Source organism: Naegleria gruberi, assembly GCF_000004985.1.
Source record: "Naegleria gruberi genomic scaffold NAEGRscaffold_72, whole genome shotgun sequence".
NCBI classification, from domain to species: domain Eukaryota; phylum Heterolobosea; class Eutetramitea; order Acrasida; family Naegleriidae; genus Naegleria; species Naegleria gruberi.
Genome location: NW_003163255.1, coordinates 61,316 through 86,434, shown reverse-complemented (window position 1 = coordinate 86,434; position 25,119 = coordinate 61,316). Strand labels below are relative to the sequence as shown.

The 25,119-nt window shown below is 34.9% G+C and overlaps 12 protein-coding genes across 12 annotated transcripts; 6 read left to right on the top strand and 6 right to left on the bottom strand.

Annotated features, from left to right (window-relative positions):
* Positions 1-45: 45 nt before the first annotated feature.
* NAEGRDRAFT_53602 (uncharacterized protein) lies at positions 46-1,176 on the bottom strand (the record flags this gene model as incomplete). Its single annotated transcript, XM_002670297.1, has 1 exon — positions 46-1,176. The coding sequence occupies one exon, from the start codon at positions 1,174-1,176 to the stop codon at positions 46-48; it is 1,131 nt and encodes a 376-aa protein (XP_002670343.1).
* A 408-nt stretch (positions 1,177-1,584) lies between these two features.
* NAEGRDRAFT_59721 (regulator of G protein signaling domain) lies at positions 1,585-4,751 on the top strand (the record flags this gene model as incomplete). The annotated part of the gene is made up of 2 exons (XM_002670338.1): positions 1,585-1,825; positions 3,361-4,751. 2 exons carry the CDS (start codon positions 1,585-1,587, stop codon positions 4,749-4,751), a joined length of 1,632 nt encoding a protein of 543 aa, XP_002670384.1.
* Positions 4,752-4,938: 187 nt separating this feature from the next.
* On the bottom strand, positions 4,939-5,298 carry NAEGRDRAFT_74638 (uncharacterized protein; the record flags this gene model as incomplete). The annotated part of the gene is made up of 1 exon (XM_002670296.1): positions 4,939-5,298. The coding sequence occupies one exon, from the start codon at positions 5,296-5,298 to the stop codon at positions 4,939-4,941; it is 360 nt and encodes a 119-aa protein (XP_002670342.1).
* A 1,261-nt stretch (positions 5,299-6,559) lies between these two features.
* NAEGRDRAFT_81875 (cation translocating P-type ATPase) lies at positions 6,560-11,059 on the top strand (the record flags this gene model as incomplete). The annotated part of the gene is made up of 2 exons (XM_002670337.1): positions 6,560-10,487; positions 10,533-11,059. The coding sequence occupies 2 exons, from the start codon at positions 6,560-6,562 to the stop codon at positions 10,892-10,894; spliced, it is 4,290 nt and encodes a 1,429-aa protein (XP_002670383.1). The 3' UTR covers positions 10,895-11,059.
* On the bottom strand, positions 10,984-11,877 carry NAEGRDRAFT_74635 (uncharacterized protein; the record flags this gene model as incomplete). Its single annotated transcript, XM_002670295.1, has 1 exon — positions 10,984-11,877. The coding sequence occupies one exon, from the start codon at positions 11,875-11,877 to the stop codon at positions 10,984-10,986; it is 894 nt and encodes a 297-aa protein (XP_002670341.1).
* A 70-nt stretch (positions 11,878-11,947) lies between these two features.
* NAEGRDRAFT_81874 (uncharacterized protein) lies at positions 11,948-14,073 on the bottom strand (the record flags this gene model as incomplete). Its single annotated transcript, XM_002670294.1, has 1 exon — positions 11,948-14,073. One exon carries the CDS (start codon positions 14,071-14,073, stop codon positions 11,971-11,973), a length of 2,103 nt encoding a protein of 700 aa, XP_002670340.1. The 3' UTR covers positions 11,948-11,970.
* A 329-nt stretch (positions 14,074-14,402) lies between these two features.
* Positions 14,403-15,962, top strand: NAEGRDRAFT_74633 (uncharacterized protein; the record flags this gene model as incomplete). The annotated part of the gene is made up of 1 exon (XM_002670336.1): positions 14,403-15,962. One exon carries the CDS (start codon positions 14,403-14,405, stop codon positions 15,960-15,962), a length of 1,560 nt encoding a protein of 519 aa, XP_002670382.1.
* A 188-nt stretch (positions 15,963-16,150) lies between these two features.
* Positions 16,151-18,281, top strand: NAEGRDRAFT_81873 (amidohydrolase; the record flags this gene model as incomplete). Its single annotated transcript, XM_002670335.1, has 1 exon — positions 16,151-18,281. The coding sequence occupies one exon, from the start codon at positions 16,151-16,153 to the stop codon at positions 18,263-18,265; it is 2,115 nt and encodes a 704-aa protein (XP_002670381.1). The 3' UTR covers positions 18,266-18,281.
* Positions 18,282-18,723: 442 nt separating this feature from the next.
* On the bottom strand, positions 18,724-20,142 carry NAEGRDRAFT_81872 (cathepsin B-like cysteine proteinase; the record flags this gene model as incomplete). Its single annotated transcript, XM_002670293.1, has 7 exons — positions 18,724-18,871; positions 18,949-19,010; positions 19,052-19,373; positions 19,422-19,533; positions 19,581-19,586; positions 19,634-19,840; positions 19,891-20,142. The coding sequence occupies 7 exons, from the start codon at positions 20,140-20,142 to the stop codon at positions 18,780-18,782; spliced, it is 1,053 nt and encodes a 350-aa protein (XP_002670339.1). The 3' UTR covers positions 18,724-18,779.
* A 605-nt stretch (positions 20,143-20,747) lies between these two features.
* On the top strand, positions 20,748-22,217 carry NAEGRDRAFT_74630 (uncharacterized protein; the record flags this gene model as incomplete). The annotated part of the gene is made up of 1 exon (XM_002670334.1): positions 20,748-22,217. The coding sequence occupies one exon, from the start codon at positions 20,748-20,750 to the stop codon at positions 22,215-22,217; it is 1,470 nt and encodes a 489-aa protein (XP_002670380.1).
* A 290-nt stretch (positions 22,218-22,507) lies between these two features.
* On the top strand, positions 22,508-23,923 carry NAEGRDRAFT_83319 (phenylalanine 4-monooxygenase; the record flags this gene model as incomplete). Its single annotated transcript, XM_002670333.1, has 2 exons — positions 22,508-22,812; positions 22,859-23,923. The coding sequence occupies 2 exons, from the start codon at positions 22,508-22,510 to the stop codon at positions 23,862-23,864; spliced, it is 1,311 nt and encodes a 436-aa protein (XP_002670379.1). The 3' UTR covers positions 23,865-23,923.
* A 179-nt stretch (positions 23,924-24,102) lies between these two features.
* On the bottom strand, positions 24,103-25,095 carry NAEGRDRAFT_74628 (uncharacterized protein; the record flags this gene model as incomplete). Its single annotated transcript, XM_002670292.1, has 1 exon — positions 24,103-25,095. The coding sequence occupies one exon, from the start codon at positions 25,093-25,095 to the stop codon at positions 24,103-24,105; it is 993 nt and encodes a 330-aa protein (XP_002670338.1).
* Positions 25,096-25,119: the final 24 nt, after the last annotated feature.

Here is a 25,119-nt window from a genome sequence, read left to right as displayed (position 1 = left end):
AATTTTGATTAAATTATTTATTTAAATTGCTTGGGGAAAATAAGTTTATTCAAATTTAGCATAATTATAAACAGCAATTCTAAATGAGCCATCATCAGTTGCATAATTTTGTGGAATATAGAGCAACAATTGACCTTCATCATCCATCTGAGTAAAAGCCTTAGACAAATCATTCTCAGCAGATTCTATTGGATAATAATTTGTTTCCTCATTCGACGATATTGGAACTTTCACAATTTCTCTATTATTATTCACACAAACAACCTTTGCTTGATCGCTGAACATTTCACAATTGGAAAATCTCTTAATTGTTGCATAGAATAATCCACCCATGGAGTAGAGAGCTTTTGAGGCAGCTTCATAACGATAAACGATATTACGAGTTGCAAACTTGGAGTAGACAATACTAATCATTGAATTGAAGCAGCTCAATGATTGGATATTGAAAATTCCAAAAGAATCCAAATCTTGTCCATCAATGATTTTCAATGAATACGGGTCAACCAACAACAAATGTGAATAGGTTGAGTTTCCAATACCAACAAAAATACCTGTATCTTTCATGAATGCTACTTTTCCAGTGGTCATCAATGGATAACCTTGCTCTCTCAGTAAATTATTCTTTGGATCGAATGTGAAAAGTGAAAGAGATTGAGCCTTCTTTACAAGAATGTGCAAAACACTTAATTCACGATTTTCGTGAACATCAATTACTTGACTGTTAGCTCCAAGTGAAATCACCTCAACAATTTGTGTTAAATTCTTCAAGTTGACTTGAACAATATATGATTTGCCCAATTCCTCACCAGAATAAACAAGATTCAACAAATTGTATTGTGGTGTGAATAAACCACCAACACATGTCTCAACAACTCCCATTGTCATCCATTTAGAGCTCATTGCAATATTCAACATGAAGGAATCCACATGATTGGACGAATCTACACTGTGAATTTGATTCGGACCACTTGCAACAATAAAGTAACCTTCCTGTTGTTTCATACTGAATGGAATGACTTGATCAACATAGCCAGAACGATTAATATCAATCTCCATGATTTGATCTGGCTTGATTCTTGTTGTTGATGTTAAAATCTTTACAGAGGCAGCACAAGAGGTGATGAGAAATGTAAGAAGGATGACAGCAAATGCCACAGTTTTGAATACAGTTTGCATGTTTTCTCTTGTTTTTTTTGATTGTCAACATGTTAAAAAGTAGCAACGGAGTTTTTATATGGTTGTTACTTGGTTATAAAGTTTAGGTAGGGTGTTTGTTGTTGGCTTGAGACTTAAACAGTAACCCTCTATATTTTTCAATAGTAGATGTTAGTAGTAGATTGAATGGCTTTTTTACTGCTCCGAACAAGCAAATTAGACTGAAAATGATACAGTACTCTCTTGTAAACTGATTGGTCATTACTGTAGTATCGTTGATTCTGCATAGTGCCAATCAATATTACACTTTAAACCCAACTAAAGGTTGGGAATTCCCAACTCTTTCCAAAAATATCTTAGCATTGAAAATCCTTTAAATTCCCACACATATTCTCAAATAACCATCAATTTTCAAATAAAAAAAAAAGAATGACCTCCATTGTTGCAGGAACATTAACATACCTAGGATTTACTCAAGCCGTTTCTTGGTTTGGATTTACTAAAGCTGGCATTGCTGCTGGTTCTTGTGCAGCAGCTTGGATGAGCTCAACTGCAATTGCTTCAGGTGGTGGTGTAGCTGCAGGAAGTGCCGTTTCTACAATGCAAGCTGCAGCTGCCACTGGTGCCATTGGTGGACCAGTTGGTGTTGCTGTTGGTGTTACTGTTGCAGGTGCTGTTGCTGGTGTCAAGTTTTATTTGACTGGCTGGCCATTTTAAATGATTATTATTATTGGTTGTTTTCAACTTTACATCTCACTTCAATTCACTCTATATATTCTAAATAATGTAGTTATTATTATCAAGTCACAAGACAATATGCCTCTCTGTAAATAATAAAACTTCCCCTTCTTGTGTTGCATCTAGAATATGCTCTTTGGATAATAGGATAATGTATTATAATGATGAAAATATAAAGGAATAATTAGGGTCTTGTTCGAGTACTTTATTGATGAATTCTCTCAGATTTGCAGTGATAACTCCAATCATCTAAAGGATGGATATGGAGTAAAGTTTACACCAATCAATTCGTCACTCAATCCACCAACAAACTTCTCTCTCAATAACCATTAACAGCTCATTTCAAAAGAGTTGGTTCTTTCAATTGAGCCATCTTTTTCTGAATTGCCATTCTAGCTCTCTTCTCAGAATCACTCTCTCCAGAGGCATAGAACTGATACAATCTTCCTTCGAATACCTTATTCTCAGAGGATGGCAAAATCAATTCTCCCTCCACAACAAAATAAACTTCAACAGTTCCAAAATCATCAACAGGTTTCAATACAACAGCCAATCCAAGTTCCTTTAACCTATCCACAAATCCAGTTAATTTGGAAGTTTTGTGCATAGGTGGCGAACCTCAGCAAGCTGTTAACTATATTAAATACGAACGCATCATTATCAATTTTACATCGCGAGAAGATGATGATTATTTGTTCCTTAATATAAAAAATTGATGATTCTCATCAAATAACTTACTCCGAACTCAATCACAACAGTCGGCTTTTCAGCGACGGCAGTTTTTTGTTTGAACATTTTTTTTTAATTGTTTTTTTGTATATCCTAGTTTGGCGGGAAGCTTATTAAGGATTTGAGAATGCGGCGAAATTGATCCAGTTTATTTCTCCTCCATAATTATTGAGCCATTTTACAATAGAGTTTACAAAGAAAGGTTGTGAAAATAATTTTTTACAGGTTAGTATGGTGAGAATCCTAAAAAAGCTAAAAGAACGAGTTGGTCTAAATAATGCATGTGAATCATTACAAAAATTCTGTTTACGGACATCAAGTCAGACATCATTGAATGATTTAGAAACATCAAAATGTGAAAAGGCACATCAATTGCAGAAAAGTTTCTTAACAAGCTGTATACAAAAAATTGTCTCTTTACTCACAACATGACAGATCAACTCTTTTATTCGATTCTTCACATTCTATACGAATCACAATCGAATAACTCGTCGAGCAGCAATAATTCAACTTTTTGCGATCCAACACTCTTCACAACACCATACAGCCGAGAAGCCAATCCCAATCAAGATTACGATATTTGTCCTGATACAACAGTTTCGTTTGGTGTCGTGTTGACCTTTCTAATATTATATGTAAGCTTATTGGTTGTCACTTCGATATTGATTTTGTGGAAGAGAAATTCAGGACATGTTGTTGCGAGAAATTTATCACATCTCTTCTTGACCATGTTTTCAGGTTTATTCTTTGTGGCAATATTTTGCCTTCGAATAATTATTGGACGAAAGCAATTTCCTTGTTCGCTTTATTCTTGGTGTTTCTTTGTAACTGGACCTGTGATTTGTTTGCCGACAATTTGTCGATGTTTAAAGTTGTATTTCATGTACAAGTTTAATTTACAAAAGACGAAACTTTATGGACATTTGGATGAGCAGAGTAATGTAGACGAAAAGGAATTACCATCAACTATTAGAATGCCACATCAAGAATTGTTTCATTCTTCAATTTCAACCACTTCTTCATCTCCAAAATCAGCCACACCTGTGGATACACCACTGGACACACCAACAAGTTTACAATCCTCAACCAGTACTAATGAAGTTGTTTTCATAGATGCAAAAGAATCCATTTCCAATCGTGAGATTGAAATTCCAATGAAAGAACTGAGGAAAATGAAATTCTTCCAATTTATGGGCAGTCACTCTTTCGTCATTTTGGTTTATTTGGGAGTTTTCGTATTTCAAACTATTTTATGGGCCATTGTTGGTGGAATTGATGAAATTGTCTACACAATCAATAAGAAAACAGATCCTTCAGCAAAAAGAGCTCTCATTCCAGCTGGTTTCTTTGAGTCTGGTTATGGATGTATCATGACTAGTAGTATTCTTGGAATAATCTTGACAGAGGCAATTATTTATATTGCCATGGAGGTATTTACATTGATTTTATGTATCAGATCAGATAGAGATACATGGAATATTAAGAAGGAATCATTGATTTATGTGGTGATTCAATCGATTGGAATGGGAGCTTTTATTGTAGCTGGTTTTATACCAATTGTTGGATCATTGATCGATTATTATGTGCCCTATTTGCTCTTTATGTGCACAGCACTTTCTTTGGAGACTGTTGTGTGTGTACTATTGCCTGTTTGTTATGAACTCAATCAGGAATTGAAAATTGCTTGGAATAATTTGAAATCAGTTTCAGTAGAGGAATCAAAAAAGGAAGTGATAAGTGGTGCAGAGCTAGTTCTGAAAAACAGAAAGACATTCAATATTTTATTGGATTTTGCGAGAAGATCCTATTGTCCTGAACCTGTACTTTGTTGGCAAGATATTCAAAGATACAAATCTCCACAACAAGTCAAAAATCGAAAGGAAATTGCCAAATTTATTATTGATAATTATATTTCTTTGAATTCTCCTCTTGAATTGAATATGGCATCCATTGAGAAAGCACGTTCTGACCTAATGATTGAAATTGAAAAGTGTGGAGATGAGAATTTACCCTCCACTCTATTTGATGGATTGGAATTGCATTGTATTCAGGATTTATCTGATGTAATGCATCGTTTGACTCAAGCCAATTCGGATATTTCAAGATTCTTGAGAGAAAATCAGAATTAGAACTACAATACTTCACTAGGTATATCAATTGTGAAATTGGAATTGTTTTAAACAATTTCTTCAAAACAAATGAGTTTCATTCAGCGCATCTTTGCATGGCAGATTGTTGACGACTAGCTTTTTCTCTAATATGATCCAGAGCTACCTTTTTCAATCTTTTGTAATTTTGTGAAATTTTCTTGCTGTTCTATTTTGTTTGAATTTCTTTCATATTTTCTGGAATAATCTGTGGATAATAACTTTCATCTAGGTCATAATTCCACCTTCCTCTTGAAAGTTGTTTTCTTTCATCGAATGCCGTCTTTCTAAATTCAGAATAATAAATTTCAAATAAATTATCAAATCCAAGAATGGAATTTTTCAATCGTTTAGAAATTAACAATAAATTAGGTAAATCCTTCATTGGAACGTATGAAAAGGTGTGTAATTTCACCTCTACAGGAACAGTTTTCATAAATGAAGCCAAACATCCTTTTGGATGTGGACAATCTTCCAAAAGATTATCAAATTTGGTTGCTGGTTTAGCTGGCTCTTGTACGTTGCCCATTCTTTCTTTTATCTTTGTTTTTTATTAAATTTATCAAGTTTTGCTTTGTCCTCTCCATTTAAATAAGGAAAAGAGAAAGGGAAGCAAGTTCACAAGTTCCTTATCTTTCAATTTTTGTAAAATATTTTGAATTTCAAAGATATATTGTATATTGAATATTGAACAATTATATATCAATTATTTGTTTGCTTTATGGAAAACTGTAATGGATTACTATTTCGGAGAAGTAACTCCGCAAACATTTCACAATTTTAATAAAAAACGAAATTAAAAAAAAATGCAAACAAGCAAAGCTTCCATCATTCTCTTCATCACACTGATGATCATCATCGGAGTAGTTTCCTCCGATCCATCTTTGTATTTACCTGACGATTACACCATGATCCAAAATGATTATGTAAAGAACAAGATTTTCCAAACTCAAGTTGCTGCCAATCATAACAAGGGTCTCTTCTCTCATAAAGTTGTTACTCCACAAGGTTTCCATGAATCCTATTTCTATGTTCAATCTGTTGATACTTTCTATGCCTTTACTGAATATTCAAATGGAAAGTGGACTTGTACTAGACGTAAAAATGCTGGAATGCATAATTTGGCTATGGATCCATTGAGATCTGCCATTATTTCTGGAATGCAATATACTGGAATTGTTAATAATTGCTTGAATATCATGACTCAAAAAATTGGAACTTGTGATAGATATGATAACAAAGTTGTTACCAATATGGTGATCGATTATTATATCAATACTAATCATACTGGAGCTTTCCAACTTCCACTCCAAATGTACAAGATTATTGGAGATGGTCAACCAACTTTAATTACTACTTTTAATATTATGGGACAATCAAGTGCCTCTGATTTTTCATTCCCAGTTCCAGAATCCACTTGTCAAAATCAATAAATATTTTGCAAATCCTTAAATCCTCATTCAAACAAAATCAAATTTCACACTCGATGTGAAAATCATTCCCTCTTTCTCCAAAGTTCAATCCACCCATTTTCCCTCTCAGCACCAAAGCACCTCTCCAAAACAATGAAATGCAAAGAACATCCATTTCGACACTTTGATCATTACAGTAAAGTTTATCACTTATCTAATTTGTACAAATTTTAACGTTAAAAAAGTAAAAAAATCGAAAACAACAAAGAACAAGAAAAAACAACAAAAAAACGCACAAGTCATTTGCTTGCTGGTGATTCTTTTTTTCTTGCTTGTGGTGTTGGCTTTCAAATACATTAATTTTTACTTTTTAGAGATATGAAGAATAGTAATGTTGTAGGCTCGGATGATTCTCTTCATCAATTGGCCATTGATAATAACAACGACAACAAAGATAATAATAATAACAACAATAATTTATTTAGAGTAGATTCCGAGAGTGCAATGATGAATGAATCGACATTATCAACAATAGATGAAGATGAAAGGTTTCATAATGATGAAGAACAAAATAATAATATGAATATGAATATGGGTAGTAGTAGTGGTAGTCTGGATGATTTGGAGAGTGTGAGTGTTATCATTCCTCACTCACTATCTTCCTTCACTAATAATTCAAATCATCGCCAACATGTGGACAATGATAATAGTAGTAGTAATATGGAGGAGGTTCTCATTGAAGACTATAATGTTTCCTACTCTCCACCCACTTTAAATCCTCCAACACCAATTAGTCCGAGTAATAGTAGTTATTCATTGAATAAGTTTAGTCATCATCATCACATCAAGAAGCAACAATCAACAAGTTTGCAAGCAATTTTGAATGAGTATACATCATCGGGAAGTTCCACACTTACTAGTAGGCAAAAACCACATCATCAACAAGCTACAGTGCCACCAGGAGCAGCTGCTTCTCATCAACAACAGTTACATGTGGATGAGCCAATTGTTGCACATTCTGATGACGACGAACAAAATCCTTCCTCACCACTCTCATTTTCCACTCAACCAAATACACACTTCCATAGAACTTCCCTCTCACTCCATTTTGAAGATCCTGACGATGATTCGGATTTTTCACATGCTCCAGAGGAAGAATATTTGGATAATCAAAGCAAGTATGTTCATGAAATTGCCTCGATAAAAGGACTGAGGCATCAATTCTACTTGGAAGTATTGTTTTGGTTGTGTGTAGTTGCGAGTGCTGGTTCATTGTTGGTTTGCTGTCGGTGGCTAAAATGGCTCAAATCATACATGACCTATTCGTATAGTAGTAACAATGGTCACTCCTTTGCTGATGCTTCAAAGGTATTAATCAAGGCGAAGGAGACAAACCAGTGGACGATTGTAAAAATTAAGAAAGGATTTGTGAGGAATTTTGATTCGGATTTGAGAGTTTCGTTTGAACCTATCATGGTGCGATATTTTGTATATAGATTTCTAGTATTTATATATGATCCTGTGACGGATAGTTTTCACAGGGTTAGATTTAACACATGTATTCCATTTTCTAAAATTCACAAAATGGCTGAAAAGGAAGCAGAAAATGAAAGAGAATTGAGAGAGTTACTATTTGGTAAAAATTCTACGGAAATTCCAATGAAATCAGGAGTACAAATTCTATTAGATGAAATTTTACATCCATTCTACCTTTTCCAAGTATTCATCCTTGTGCTTTGGTTTTTGGAACAATATTACACTTATTGCATTTCAATAGCAATAGTTACTCTGATAGTTATATCATTCAGTTTTTGGAGAACATATGATAATTTGAAAAAATTGAAGGACTTGACTTCGAATCATTGCTTTGTAAATAGACTTGCACTGAGAGCACCATCTAAATATAATAGAACAATCTATTCAGAAGAGAATGCTAGTAAGAGAAATGAAGAGGAGGAAGAAATGGACTCTCTCGATTTATTCCCTGGAGATATTATTGAAATTACTGATGGTATGACATTGCCTTGTGATGTTATTTTGTTGGGTGGTCAAGTTATTGTTAATGAATCAAAATTAACAGGTGACAGTATTCCAGTCAAGAAGAGGCCACTGCCCTATGATGACGCCAAGTTATATTACCCTTCTAGAGAGAATAATCACACAATATTTTCTGGAACGCAAGTTTTGACAGCCAAACCTTCTCCTAACAGTCTATTCGCAAACAAATGCTTTGGTATTGTGAGTCAAACAGGATTCAATACTCTGAAAGGAAAATTACTCTTATCAATTCTATTCCCAAAGACTGCAGAGTTTAATGTTTATAGAGATTCTCTCAAATTCTTAATTGTATTAGTAGTGACTGGATTTATTGGAATTATTGGAACAGCTGCAAATCTATTCAAATTGGGAGCACCAGCTGGAAATGTCTTTTTACACATTCTAGATATTATCACTATTAGTGTGCCTCCTACCCTGCCATTGGCCATGACAACAACAATAACATTTACTATGAGAAGATTGGGAAAGAGGAAGATTTTGTGTACTTCACCATTACGAGTTAACCTTCCTGGATATGTCAAAATTGCAGTTTTTGACAAGACCAACACAATAACCGAGAATGAAATAGATGTTCATGGAATTTTCCCATCCGTTGAAGGTCTCTTTCATCCATATGTCAAGGGAACTAACATTTCGAAATTATTTGCTTCTAATAGCACATTGGTTCAATGTTTGGCATGTTGTAACAATCTTAGTAGAGTTGGTACAACTTTTATTGGTGATCCTTTGGATTCTAAATTATTCCAGACTAGCAAGTGGTCCATGCAAGATATTTCCGAGTCAGCTTATGGTCATACAATATTCTTTGAGTCAACAGATCAGAAGGTTGAGAAATCCTATTCTAAATTGAATGTTTTTGATTTCAAGAGCTCAGTTCAGAGAATGTCTGTAGTAATTAAGAATAATGCAACTGGAAATTTACACGCATTTGCTAAAGGTAGTGCTGAATCTGTCAAGTCCATTTCTAAACCATCCTCAATTCCTCCAAATTACTCTGACATGTTGAAATGTTATGCTCAGAAGGGCTATCGAGTTATGGCACTGGCCAGTAAAACATTACCAAGCAATCTCACTTTATCCGAGTTGGAAACCCTTCCAAGAGAATATGTAGAATCAGAAATGGAATTTATTGGTCTACTCTTGGTAGAAAACAAGGTAAAGAAAGGAACTTCAAAATCCATCAAAACATTATTGGACTGTAATATCAAGTGCATCATTTGTAGTGGTGACAATGCATACACTTCCATAAATGTTGCCAGAAAGTCAAAAGTTATTGAAAAAAAGAAGGATTGTTACTTGAGTGAATTGAAGAGAGAAATAGTCTCCAATGTGGATTATATTCAGAATATCATGTGGAGACAAACAGAGAGTGGACAAGTAATTACTACAGAAGAGCTGCTCAAGTTGCGTAATATTGACATTGTAGTTGTTGGGGAGGTGTTTGAATATGTACACAATGAACATCGATTATTCGTAAAGAAAACCAGAAGAGAGCCATACATTAACACTAAGAGACCTTCTCTACTTCATATCATTCTTACATCATGCAATATTTATGCCAGATTTTCGCCTAATCATAAGAAAACCCTAGTGACAGAACTTCAAAAAATGGGATATGACGTAGGTATGATTGGAGATGGTGCCAACGATTTGGGTGCTCTCAGATCGGCCCATGTTGGTATTTCCCTTTCAGAAGAAATATCAGTCGCAGCACCATTCACTAGTTTGAAACCAACTGTCGGTTCAATGGTTACAGTTATTCGTGAAGGTAGAGCAAGCTTACTTACCTTTTTCCAAATTTTCAAATTCATTGCCCTCTATTCTATTGTTCAAATCATGACAATTGTTGTCTTACTCTCTAGAAATTGTAATTTTGTGGATTTTCAATTTTTATTTATTGATTTAATTGTAGTCATGCCAACAACCTTGTTAATGACGAGAACTGATGCAAGTTTAGCTCTGAAAAGAGAAAAACCACCAACAACCCTCATTTCCAGATTTATTTTCCTTTCCCTTGGTGGTCACGTTCTCCTTGCTTCTGCTTTCATTTTCCATGTTTGGACTGAAATTATGCGTGAGCCATGGTTCTCTCCAACCATTAACACAAACTTTATGTACTATAAGAATGATTTATTGCGTTCCTATGAGACGACAATAATGTTCTTTGTGTGTACATTCTGTATTATCAATATTTCTATTTGTATGAGTATTTCAAAACCATTCAAGTTGCCAATCATTACAAACAATTGTAAGTTTATTATAAGAATAGTTTGATGTTAATATTTCCAATTAGTTACCTTTACACTTTTCATTATCATTATTTATTTGGCAACAGCTTATTTACTTTTCATACCTACTGATTTATTGAAACAGGCAATAAGCTTGATTAATTTTCCACTCTATTACAAGTTGAGGATAGTAATTTATTCATTGTCACATTTGGCTATTGGTTATTGCTTTGAAATGTTGTTAATTGTTTCTCCAACAAGAAGACTCATTAAGAGATTTACAGTGTTGAATATCGCATTGTTGACTAGAAGAATTTTGAGAGCTTTTAGCATTCCTGTTTCTTCTTGGATTGTTGGTTTAATTGAAAATGAGCAAACAAAGCTCAAAGTTTACAAACAACTGGCCATGTTTAAGCAGACTCAATAAACTTCAAGTGTCATTTTGAGAAATTCATTTTCAAAAACATTTGGTTTGTTGCAAAGATCAAATTTTACAAGGAAAGTTTAGTTGTTTATTTAAATCATGTGTTCTTTCTGTAAAATTTTAGTCCATTTGCAATTGCTATATTTGAAATTAAAGTAAATTTGATGCAGTTCATTTCCAACTCTTTCCTCATGAATTAGAAATGTTTCTTCTGTTTCGTCTAGCTCATTTGGTATGGTCATCATGCATCTGAGAATTCTAGCTTTGTTTTCCTCATTTGCAAGATTGCAATCCTTCAAAATTGTATTATCCACAAACTTTTTTATCAATAAAATCTTAGATTCTGATAAATCTGTTCGAATCAATGGTTTAGGTTGTGGATTTGGTATCTGTGGTTGTGGATAATATTCCAGATTCTCACTTGCGAAATGTACCTTTGGTTTGGTTTCTCGCACATCTATTATGTTAATTTCCTGAATGGTTGGACTCGTAAATGAAATGTTAAATGGTGGCTTTCGAATAGATGCAGTTAAATGTTTGATATTTACACATTTGTGAACTAATTGTTGCAGTAATGAATGTTCCAATTCTGTGTGGACAATTAATCTCTCAATTGGCTCACACAAATTTGAATTTATCAATTGGGGAATCTTGGGAATTGCCTTCTTATTGAGATTTAATATTTTAATGGACGAAACAACCACTCTTTCGAACTGTTTACTCACCAACATTAATCGGAATGCACAGAAATTCTCATTCACAAACGCAAACACCACTCCGATTGCTTCATCACTCAGAAAATTAAATTTGTGTCCAATTTGTTCTTCCTCACAACTGTGCAAACATAATTCAATTTTTCGTTTCTTTTGTTTGTTTTGATTTTCGCTAATTGCTTCTTTATTCTTTTCCTTCCACATGTCCACAATTTGTTCGTTGGAAAATCCCAATTTTTGCAACGACAAGAACCATTCCACATCTTCGTCCATTTTTTTTCTCTCTAATCTCTAATTATTTCTTATTTGAATTGAAATATTAATTAGTAACAATCACTAAAATGGACTCCAAGTTTTTTTGGATCTTTATTTGGTTACTGATTTTTTACATGCGGTCTTGTGGGAGCTCCAATGTGTCTTTTGACAATTTCCAGAGCAATAGAAAACTTTTTGGCAACCTGAACATCTCTTCAAAGGTGCTGACTTGGTTCCTGTCTTGTTGCAGTTGGCACACTTGTCAACAGTTGGAGTTTTTGGTTTTTCTTGGACAGCTGGTGGGGTGGCTTTGAGAGTTTTTTCCATTCTCTTCTTTAATTGATTTTCAATCATTTCTTTCACATTCAAAAGTTTTCCATCAATTTTGATATCCAATTGTGGTTTTCCTCGTCTCAATAATTCGGCACTTGTTTGAACTAATTGACCTAACATGTTGTTGAAACCAGTTTCATCAGTAAGCTGAACATCAGCTTCACTATCATATTCATCAGGAGCATATTTGAAAGCAACAAACTTATATGGACTAAACATTTCAACTCCAAGAAGAAGACGAGCAGGAATCTTGTGGTTATGTGAGCCGTGTTGATCTTCCAATCCTTTGATCATGGTACAACGACGTGGCTTTGAGTTTGGAAGTACAGATCTACCATTTTCAAGTTCATAAACAAAAGCAGCTTGAGCCAATTGAAGAAGTGAGTTACTTTCATCAGAATGTTCGAAAATTCTGGTGACAACCCATGGATTATGTCTGCTATGTTCTGGATTCCATTCAATAGTGACTTCCATTTGAGATGGGAAGATATCCGATAATTTCTCATGATTCATATTCAAAGTACAAGTAGCAACAAATGACAAACGCTTACCAGTTTCCAAATCAACCATATCTTCATATCTTCTGGATGGCTTTTCTGGATTGGCATAATTAATAGTATGAATGAATCCATTAAATGTGGTAGCAGTAAGACCTTTTTGTGGTTTGGTGAATGGAATGTAGACATCAACAGCCATGTTAACTCTTGGTTTCTTACCATGGTAGAATGGTTCAATACAGCCATAACTCCAATAGGCACCTCCGTAATCAGTTTCCAACTTTCTGTTAGCACTATCTCTATGGTTGGCATATAATTGAGAAGGAACACCTGGAGGGACAATAACTTTCGGTATAGTAGTTCCCAAAAGTAAGAGTGGAGTTTCAGGTGCTGGTTCTTCGATACAAGTTGCCTTGTGAGTTTCGAAAAGTTGAGTAAATTTCTTAAATTGGGCAGAAACGTGGGGAGAAACATTTTGCATCATTGGAAGGACACTTTCAGGAGGAACGGAACGAGCAAAATATAAAAGAGGAGTCTCCTTTAAAAGACCTACAGCTGTGGCATTTACATTTGCTCCATAATCGATAAGAATGGTAGCTAAATGGAGAGCATGTGGGATTTGCATAAACAATTTACAGACGTGATGAAGTGGAGTTTCTCCTAATAAGTTTCCTTGGTTGACAAGTTTTTGAATAGTGAGTTTACCTTCTTGTAATTCACTATTTTCTTCCAACTTTAATTTAGCACATTCCAAAAACTTTTTAACACATTCATAGTGGCTTTCCTTGATAGCAAATATGAGAGGAGTCATACCATCATGTGTAATAGTACGTTTATCAAGTCTAGCACCATCCTTTACTAATCTTTCTACTAGAGCGATATTACCATTCATCATGGCAAAATGAAGAGCAGTGAAATTATCAATTGATCTATCATTGACTGTTTCTGGTGATGAAAGCGACAATGCTGTTGCTGTATCATTCTGTAAACATGCCAACATGAGTGGGGAGAAGGTTTTGACATGTTTCTTATTATTCTTTTCATTGGCGTATGGTAAAATTTGAATTTCATGATGGTGATGTCCATGATCGTGATCATGATTACAGCCTTCATGATGGTGATGATGATGATGTCCGTGATCGTGGGAGCAACCTTCATGATGATGATGGTCATGGTCGTGATCATGACTACAATTCTCATCGTGATGATGATGATGTTCATGAGAACAATTTTCGTCATGGTGATGATGATCATGCGAACATCCTTCATGATGATGATGTTGATGGTCATGATCATGAGTACAATTCTCATCGTGGTGATGATGATGATCGTGCGAGCATCCTTCGTGATGATGATGTTGATGGTCGTGCGAATTATTTTTCATTTTTTTTTAAATTTAAAATTAAATTTCCTTCAAACCAACTTCGGCTGAAGAAAACTCAGACAAACTTTTCGATGTTCTTCTTGAAAACCAACACAGCAGATAAGATGACAAGGATAATCTTGGTTAGATTGTACATCCTCTCGGGTGCACCGATATACAACTTAATCTCAAACAAAAGATTAAGACTAATGGTTATTCTAATGGGTGACAGTTTAACCAGTCAACTTTACAATTTCCTTGAATAGCCGTCATTGTCATTTTGACAAACCAATAGATATCACATCAACATCTTTGACTTCGAACGAGAGAGAACCCTCTAACCAAAAAAAATGGCGCAAAAGAAAAACTCAGCACCACCCAAAAATTCTTCGAAACATCTCGAACCACAAAGTAAAAAGACCAAGAAATCAAATGATGATGTTGGTGATGATGAGATGATGATGATTAAGAGATCGGAGACTTCCACAGAATTATTTTCTCTCGATGTCTTGATGGTGATTGGATCATTTGCTGAGACGATTGATTTGGTCAGGTCGATGGCTCTTGTTTGTAGAGATTGGAATCAGGCTGTATTGAATGATGGTGTTTTTAGTGCTGTTTTTGGAAGAGATTTTGGTGATGCTCAATGGTTTGTCGATAAAATTAATTATAATTTGAGTGTTGATTTGATGGCACCTTTTGCTATTAAAGCAAAGAAAGAAAAAGAAAATGATGAAGATGAAGATGATGATTACTCTAACTGTGATGATAGAGAAGTTCCAAATCGACCAGTTCCAAATCCTTCTGCTGACAAGTTGACTTTGAGTGAAATTAGAGAAATTTTGGAGAGTGGTTTTGGAAAGGGAAAGTTTTGGTATTCATTATATAGATTGGTTATTGCTTTTATACCTATCCAATGTCCAAAACTCATTACAGAAAATGAGATTGTCATTCCACTCAATAAGGGAACTAAGAAAAAGATAACCAAGAAAAAGAAGTCAAAAAAGAATACGAAAAAGAAAGCTCCTCCAAAAAAGGATTCAGATGAGGAAGACTACTTGAAAAAAGATGTAATTCATAGAGTTCTTTCTGAAGACGATGATGATAGTGATTTTGAGAAGAAGATTTCCTCCAACTATTATTATTTTACTTTGGGATTGCAGGAAATGACAGACAGTATGGAAAATGTTGCATTGGCCTCTCGATTGATTCCAGCTCTTGAATACGATTTGAGTACTTACAAGTTGGGCATAATTCTCAGCTTGTTTGATAGACATGGATTAATTTTGAACTATTTTGGACAGAATTTATCTCATCAAGAATGTCTCAATAAGATTACTAAAGAATACAAGGAACATCAAAAGCGAGTACTAAACTATAATTTTAGTGAGTGTACAAGGTCTGATGTTGGTGCACTTCCTCGAACTCCATATATTGAGATACTCACGAGTTTCCAAATAGGATATGATACAGCTGATAGTCATCCTTGTTCTATTCTCCAGTTCTGCTATGCAATTTTATGTGGAAAGGAAACTGAACTCTTCAAAGGAACCAGAAGAAAGCCAAAGAAATTGTCAACATTTGACGATGATTACGAACTCAATAACATGATTGGAGTTGGTCCAAATACTGAAGACAAATTCATGCCATACTGCAGTTATGAAATCATTGAGAAACCTAGATTTGATGAATACTCGTTTGGAGTTTCAAAAATTATGATTGAGGTAGACCCAAGAAACCTTCACAGCAAGTTTATTTCCTCATTCCCTGGTTGGGCAAGATCTTTTTGGAATGCAAACTTTTACTTTTTCCATGTTGTAGAGTTTGAGACATTTGTTAGAGATTTCAATGATTCTGATATTCTAATGGTAGCTCAGAATCAAAATCAAATTCTTCACAATCTTTGTTAATCATCCTTCAATTTATTCTCTTGTCCTCATCTGTAGTCCACATGGTAAACAACAGAAACTGAAGCTATTTTGTACATTAACACATGTCGTTTAATTTGCGGACTGTTGGAGATATTAGGTCGCAGTTTAATAATTGACTTGAAAATTTCATCCAACATTAAAATAAATTATTTTCAAAATCCAAAAAAATGTCCAAATCAACAAATAAGAAAATGCAGGAGGAAAAATCTTCTTTGGAGAAGCAACAAGAACAGGACGATGAATTAATTGATGAAGAAACTCGTGATAAGAGAAAGAGGATTGCCACCTTTCTACACAATTTCGGTCCGATTGTTTCCGTCATCATTTCCTTTGCCTTGTATTATGTTGTATTTAAAAGTAATTGGATTGGTAGTCAATCACAGCAGAATGGCAATGAAAAAACCCTTTCCCTCATGATATTAAATGCTAGAATTTGGACAGGCGATCGAATGAAATTGGAAAATGTGCCAAAAGCATCAAGAACAAAGGGAGAAAAGAATATTCCAATCAAGTGGGCTGAAGCTCTTGCTGTCCATAAGGATACTGGAAGGATTATTGCTATTGGAAGTAATAGTGACATATTGTCACGATTTACAACATCAATGGCTGAAACAGTTTTGGATTTTAAACAAAAATCGAGTGATGAAGTTAATACTCCATTGATAGTTCCTGGATTTATCGATTCACATGCACACGTAATTTTGGGTGGAAAATCAATGCTCGGAGTTCAATTGAGAAATGCAAAGAGTAAGGATGAATTTATTGGTGCTGTTAGGAAATTCATAGAGGAGAGAAGTGTCAAGGCAGGAGAATGGATTACAGGTGCTGAATGGTCTGAAACTGAGTGGAATATTGAGGGTGGCACCAAGTTACCTAACAAGAATTGGATTGATTCATTCACATCGAGTAATCCTGTCTATCTTTCCAGAATGGATGGTCACTCCTGTTTAGTGAATAGTAAAGCAATGGAATTGGCAAATATTACCAAACATACTCAAATTACAGGTGGTTCTGTAGACTTGGATCCAATCACAGGTGAACCAACTGGTATTTTGAGAGATAGGGCTTTGGACATTATTCAAAAGATTATTCCACCAACAGATAACGAACAGGCAGCCAAGCTTGCCATGGATGAAATCTTGAGAAATGGTATTACCTCCGTGCACGACATGGGTTCTGTATTCAATTTGGCTAGTTGGGATCAAGTGAAAACATTCACAAAACTTCACGAAAAGAAACAACTCAAAGTTAGAATTTATGCCTCTGTTGAATTGGAAACTCATCAAAAATTGAAAAAGTACATTAAGAATCAATATAGTAAGCCAAAATCATCTCATGTCATTCTCAATGATGAATTCGACTATAGTTGCTGCTGGACTGAGAAAAGTGGAGGCAGAGCTGGTGATGAATGGTTCAAGATTGGAGCTCTCAAAGAATTTATGGATGGCTCATTAGGTTCAAAGACAGCCTACATGTTTGAACCATTCGAAGGTACTGAAAATAATACTGGTCTATTGGTTGTTGATCCAGAGGTTTTCTATCAACGTGTGAAAGAAGCTGATGCCAATCATCATCAAGTGATTGTTCATGCCATTGGTGATAAAGCAATTTCGATTTTATTGGATACCTATGAAAGAGTCATTAATGAATCCAATGATAAGACCAGAGATAGAAGATTCAGAGTTGAACATGCACAACAAATTAGAGAGGAAGATATTGAAAGATTCAAAAAGAACAATATTATTGCCTCCATGCAACCAATCCATCTCAAGGATGATGCACTCTACGCTGAAAGTATCATAAGAGAAAGACAAAAACAATTGTACAATGTCAGAAAATTCCTGAATAAGGGAGTTAAGGTAGCTCTGGGAACTGATTGGTTTGTTGCTCCTCTCGATATTCTCGATAATATCCATGCAGCTGTCACTAGAAAGCCATGTCTTTCACCATTACACGTTGAAAGAAGAAATGAAGCAAAGAATCCAAAGAATTGTAAACCATTCCTTCCAGAAGAAAAGATTTCGATTGAGGAAACACTCATTGCCTATACTCAAAATTCTGCCTATGCAGGTTTTACTGAACATGAAGTGGGAACCTTAAAGAAGGGATATCTTGGTGATATTACCATACTTTCGAGAAATATTTTGGAATTGGACGAAACAGACGAAAGTGCATTAGATTCCATTACACGCGAAACTAAAATTTTGATGACCATTGTTGGAGGTAAAGTCATGTATCAAAACAATGAAGAATCCCTTCAAAAACTCTTCGTTAAAAAGTAAATACATTTTAAATAATTTCCATTATTAGAAATATTCCAAAATGATTCGAAATATATTGTAAACACAAATTTGATATTAAATTAATCAAAAAAAAAAGAAAATGAAACGTTTCCTCATTCAAACCATTCAGAAAAGACCCTTCCACACCAGATTAATCCTCCCCCTCGAGGTAAAACCAACGAAACCTCAAGACATGGATCTTCCAATGGAATCCACAGTTGAGGCTGATGAAGTCCACGTGGAAAAGATGAATAAAAACACAGTTAATCAACTAAAGGAAGAACACGGAGGTGAAAAATCAGCAAAAGGTGTCAGAAAAGGAAGAGAAGGAAGTGAAAAATTGTAATAAACTCTTAAAAATTGAAGATCTACAATAAAGCAAGTTATCTAACGAGTTGGAATCTCTTGTACTCTGGAGTCTATGAACAAGTCATTCCAATTCAATTCGAATCATTTGTGAAAAATTGTAAAGAAATTTATTCACAAATTGAGTTGTAAATAATTTTGCAAAGATTTACAAAGCTGGCTTACCAGACCAAACCATTTTTCCAATTCCACATTCTCCACGGCCTCTCAAGATCCAAAAATATCCTTTAATTCCCCAATCTTTTGTAAAATTATATTGAAATTATTAGAAATTATTTTGAAATTACAATTTTCTAATTCTGAATGAAAAAACAAACCTTCTCCCCAAGAATTAGCACAAATCCAATAAGGAAGCTTGGAGGCAGAATCATATCCCCACCTGCTACTGTTAAAATCTTTGAAAAATATCCAAAAACTTACCCAACAATTTTGACAGCATGACCACCGACATATCTTCCAGACACATGATGATAAACACCAGACTTATAGGAGTAGAAATCTCTGTATACGCCCATGGCAACTTGTATAGGTCCATTTGCCTTCAAATCTGCCATAATATCAAGCATTCCTTCAAGTTTTCTTGCAGAACCAGCTCTGTAAAATGGTGACTTTTGACCTGGAACACCACAAGATTTGACATTACATGCAGGGACTGCGCCTCCAAAGGAAACATACGGAACACATGCTTCAGATACTGTTCCAACAGAAACTAAAAATCTCCAAGTAGCATCAAAGAAACCACCTAATTTTCAAATATTCAATTTTTTTGGTGAAATTGTAAACTACTTACCATTACATCCATTGTTTTGTCCACTGCATGAAACCATGAATTGAGGAGAAAGATCGACATTAACCTTTCCTCCACTCTTAATACAAAATCTATCAGCCAAAACACTACTTGCCTATTGAGATATTCAAGTCAACCAACCACACAATTAAAACAACTTACAGAAAACTATTCATGATCCAATTATCCACACAAATTCATCAAGATTAACTTACTGCCCAACAAGATCCACAATTCTTTTGATTTTTAATCGATCTAATACATTGTGGCCATTGTTCTCTAGCATCGAATTGAGTTGGAAAATCTCGCAAACGTAAAATTGTTAAATATCTTGAATCGCTCAAAGGAGTGTTAGTGCTATTATCTTTATCCATGACCTCTCCTTTCAAATCGTTTTCATTGACGTTCAAAGCACCAAGTAACTGTCAAAGTACTGTTTAATGAATTAAAAATTATTTTTTTGACAACTTACATTGGTCATGTCAGCCAAACTTTTACCTTTAAATTGAGGATATTCAACGGCTTGCCAAGATGCTGATGGTTGAGAATTAATATTCGAAATCATTTCTCTGGTTTGAACAGGAACTTGATCCCAAGAATTTTGTTGAAAATCATCGTACATGCAAGTGACACTATTCGAAAGTAACAAGAAACTACACAAGAAGGATACGATCAAATAGCCAGCCATCACCAACAAGGTGGTTGGATGTTGAAGTTTAGCCATTTTTTTTCGAATGGTTTCAGATAACAATTTCATGAACTGGATGATCGAAGAATCGGATAAAAAAAAGGAGTTTCAGATACAAGGTTACTTGTGGAGTTATAAGTTTAATGTTCTTTAATTTTCCCTTACAGCACTAGTTCAATTTGAAACTATTTCAAAGTTTTTGCAAACCTTAAAGATAAAACATAATGTTGTTGACATAACTCAAGAGAATCAATTGCGGTGAACATAAACGAAAGCACAAGTGTGGACAAAAACAATACTAGTGAGAATTGGTCGACTTGTTATTCAATCAAAGAAGCAAGCTGAGGTATTCCTTGATATAACGAAGGAAAACCTTCAATTAAATAAGGAATTACTCGAGAAATCAACAAAGATTTAGAGGATCTCTGTTTTGCAAGGTTGCTTGCATCCATGGGATTTGGCAACTGTTTTAGTTCTGTTAATTTGATTTTCTATGAACATTTACAATGGATGATACGTCCATCATCTTCACATTAATAAATACACACAGAGTGATTCATCCATATTACATCATCATCAGCATGATGATTTATCCCACAGCATCAAATAAGCATTCCGAAAATAATATTAAAAAAAGAAAAATGCAATTATTACTTCATCAAATCATTATTAATGAATTTAAATCGAATGGAGTTGTTGCTGCTAATGATAATTTATCATCATCATTATCCATATCTTCTCCAATTGTGATGGAAAGAAATTCACCACTTTCTGCATCATCATCACCTTCTTCGCCAACAGCAACAACATCAACAACTCAATCATCAGTTTTTGATGTTTTGCCTTCCGATTGTCAATGGAATATGAATTCACAATATAAACACGATCGGACAATGATGTTTGTCACTGGAAAGAATGATTATCTTCAATTGGTGGCTGGAGAGAAGGTAATTTATGATTTTACATGTCATTTGGATCAACAATTGAAATTCTCTTTGGATGATGTGATTCATATTGCAAATGGTGATAATCATTCGATATTCTTGACAAGTGATGGAAAGGCCTTTGGAATTGGATCGAATACTCAAGGTCAATTGGGAGAATTCAATGTAGAGTTTGGAGTTTTATTTGAAATTAAGATTAAACAATCAAAGAGGGGGAGGATTACAAAAGTAGCATGTGGATCATTTCATTCTATTATATTGAATAGTGATGGATCTATTTGGGTTACTGGTGATAATAGTTTTCATCAATTGGGAATTGAGGTTGACCATTTGAAATGTTTCACTAAAGTGGAATTTCAACAAGATTCACCAATATCTCACATTTCAACTAGTTATTCTCATACACTTTGTTACTCTGAGAGGGATAATATATTGTACAGTATGGGAACTACATTTGGCGATGATACTGAATATTTCACACCACATCGATTGACATTTTTTGATGATAAGGATTTCAAGTTGACTTCTGTGAATGCAGGATATCGATATTCTGCATTTCTGACATCCAATCATACAGTGTACATTATGGGAAAGATTGAAAAGTACAATGTTTTTGAACCAACCCAATTGAACTTATTCGAACCATTAGTTCAAGTATTCTCTGGAGGAAAGCATTTATTCTTAAAGACAATTTCCAATCAATTCTATGGACTAGGAATGAACGATGACAAGCAATTACCATTCAGTAAGGTCATTACTGGCACAATAGAACCACAACTCTTACAATTACCTACCCATGAACAAGTTAGTGATATGGCAGCTGGTTCCTACCACACTGCCCTCACAACCTCATCAGGAAATATCTATGTGTGTGGCTGGAGTGAATTAGGACAAACTGGCTTAGGTAAGAATACCATCACTGCAGATTGCACTCCATTAAGCTTGGATCCATCAGTCGTGTTGGACATTTCTCGTGGAACAACAAGTGTCAAGCTGTTTCTCTCCTCCTCAGCCGACAATTCCTTCATTCTCCTCAAGAGAGCACACAATATCGGTCGATTCTATTGTCGATTATTTCACTCTGTCCTGAGTTGCAATTCATTGTGTGATGTGAAAATTATTTCACACCCTGCTGACCATACAGCAACAACTGAGGCGAAGAAATAAAGAACAGGTGCACCTCAATACACAAAAATCTTCATTCCTTATTCAACAGCCAAGTTTGCAGTAATGAATGAATTGGCGGTTTGAGCTTGAGTTTACAAAAATGTCCAAATTAGGCTTTGCAAATCAAATGTGGTGAAAATTATGAACGCTTGCAAAAACTCAACACAAAAAAAAAACAACAACAACCAACAGTAACCCTGTTCCCATCCACTTTTTTCCGATCACTACATTATTTTACCCTTTTAAAAACAAGCAGCAGTTGATTTCATTATAGCAGAAACTTTGTAAACATGTCCTCCAAGTATCGTTCCTTGTTAATTACTTTACCACATCGAGTTGGTGCTCTCAAATCATCCCTCGATACCTTTTCCAAGCATAATATTAATTTGACCAAGATTGAGTCGAAACCTTCCAAGATTTCCACACGTGTGTTTAATTTCCACGTAGATATTGATGAACAGGCAAGTAAAGAGGATGTTGATAGTGCCATTAAGGATATGATTGAGAATGGAAAGGCAGAGAAGGTGAAATTCCTTGGTGGGGAGGAATTGCCTTGGTTTCCAAGAAAGATTTCGGATATTGATTTTTTCACAAGGTTTGTTTCTTGTTGAATTTTTTGGAAATATTGACCAATTATATAGACAAACACTTGAAGCTGGAGGTGATTTAGAAAGTGATCATCCAGGTTTCCATGATAAAGAATATAGAGATCGTAGAAAAATGATTTCTGACATTGCCATTAATTACAAACACGGAGAACCAATTCCAAGAATCCAATACACACAAAATGAGAATAATACATGGAAGGTAGTTTATGAAAAATTGACAGAACTCTATCCAAAGTATGCCTGTGAACAGTACAATTACTTGTTTCCGTTATTCCAGGAAAATTGTGGATTTAGAGCTGAAAATATTCCTCAATTGCAAGATGTCAATGATTTCCTTGTAGAAGTCACTGGTTTCAGATATCGTCCAGTTGCTGGCTTGTTGTCGGCTAGAGATTTCTTGAATGGATTGGCCTTTAGAGTTTTTCACAGCACACAATATATTAGACATCACAGTTCTCCATTTTACACACCAGAACCTGATGTAGTTCATGAATTGTTGGGACATTCAATCATGTTGGCAGATCCAGATTTTGCTGAATTCTCCCAACAAATTGGTCTTGCCTCTCTGGGTGCCTCAGATGCTGACATTGATAGACTCGTTAGATTGTATTGGTACTGTTTAGAATTTGGCTTGGTGAAAGAGAATAATGAATTGAAAGCTTATGGAGCTGGCTTGTTGAGTTCTTTTGGTGAATTGGAATTCAGTTGCACTGGAAAGGATAGAAATGGTAAGGTACCTCCACCAGAGTATAGAAACTTTGTTCCGACAGAGGCAGCTGAGAGATCCTATCCAATTACTCACTACCAACCAATGTATTATGTTGTAGATAGTTTAGAATCTTGTAAAGAGCTCATTAAGGGTTTCACAATGAATAATTTGGAAAAGGAATTTGTTGTCAAGTATAATCCATATACCAATACAGTTGACGTCTTGGATAGTGAAGCCAAATTGATTGCCCTCACCAAGACTGTTCAAAATAATTTGGATTTAATTTCGACTGCTCTTGGTAAATTGAAAAAGAGTGCCGAAATGGAATAGTCATGTATTTTCTATATAGTGAGCGTATTCAGCAAAATAAATATTGTGAAGTTCCTAATGATACATCTATTGAATTGGTTAGTAACCATGAATGTATTTCCTTTTAACAACTTGTTTAAAACAAAGGAATGAGATGGCGTGATGACGAATAAACCAACCCTTTCAAATTTGTTCATTATAAACAACGTCCTTTATTTTGCTTCAATAGTTCATTTCTGTAAATTCAGATTTTATGATTTTATTGAATTGTGTAAATTTCAATTTCTGCTTCTGTGAAATATTGTCCACCCGAATAGTAATCATTGGTAATTATACCATAACCATAAGTGTTAGGATTAAAGTAACTTAAAGTATTAAATTTTACACACATGTCGTGTCCTCCTCCAAAAGTCGGACCATAAGTCACATAATTGTACATGGCATAGGCCTTGTTGGCATTCTGAAGAACCTTAACGAAACGTTCTTCTTTCGTCGCAGAAATGACGCTAAACATAAAGGCAGAAGCATCTGCATTAGCAGTGAGTGAGGCCTCTGAACGCCAACTCAATGAAGTATAACCTCCAAACACAGCTCCTGAAGTTGATTTGATAAGAGTTACTGTAGCTCCCTTATTATCACATTTGGCATGGAAGCTAGCCACTGACAGGCCATCTCTACTTCCCCTATAAATCAATTTTAATGCAATAGTCGATGAAGTTCCATTTACAATTTCCCTGACAAATCTATCAGCTTGGGTCATGTTCAAAATTGTGGAATTGGCCATATCACCCATGCTTAATAACGCGGCAGTGGAGAATGGACTTGGTGTTGTTGTGGTGGTAGTAGTAGTAGTAGCTGCCTTAGTAAGATTACAATCTGGTCCATCAAACTTGGTACATGTTGAATTGATAGCTTGAATTTCGAGTGATAGCGAATAAATTGCTGACTTGAGTTTGTTAAGTTGTACCACTCTCTTGTTAATTATTGTTAACATGTCAGTTGTGTTGGCATTAGCCGTGGCATTCAACACAGTGATGGATTTTTGCAATTTCACACTAGCACAATCCAATAATGATGCCTCTGCCTGCAGTGATGCAAGCCATGATCTAACCGTGCAATCAGACGAATCAGTACATGTCGTTGCTGCTGCATAAATTGGCGAAGTAGCAAGCATGCTAAGGATTGAAAAGACCGCAATGAATAGTCCAATAATTGAGGTTAATTTGCTGCTGCTTGGTTGTTGTCTATACATTTTTTTGTTACTATCACACTACAG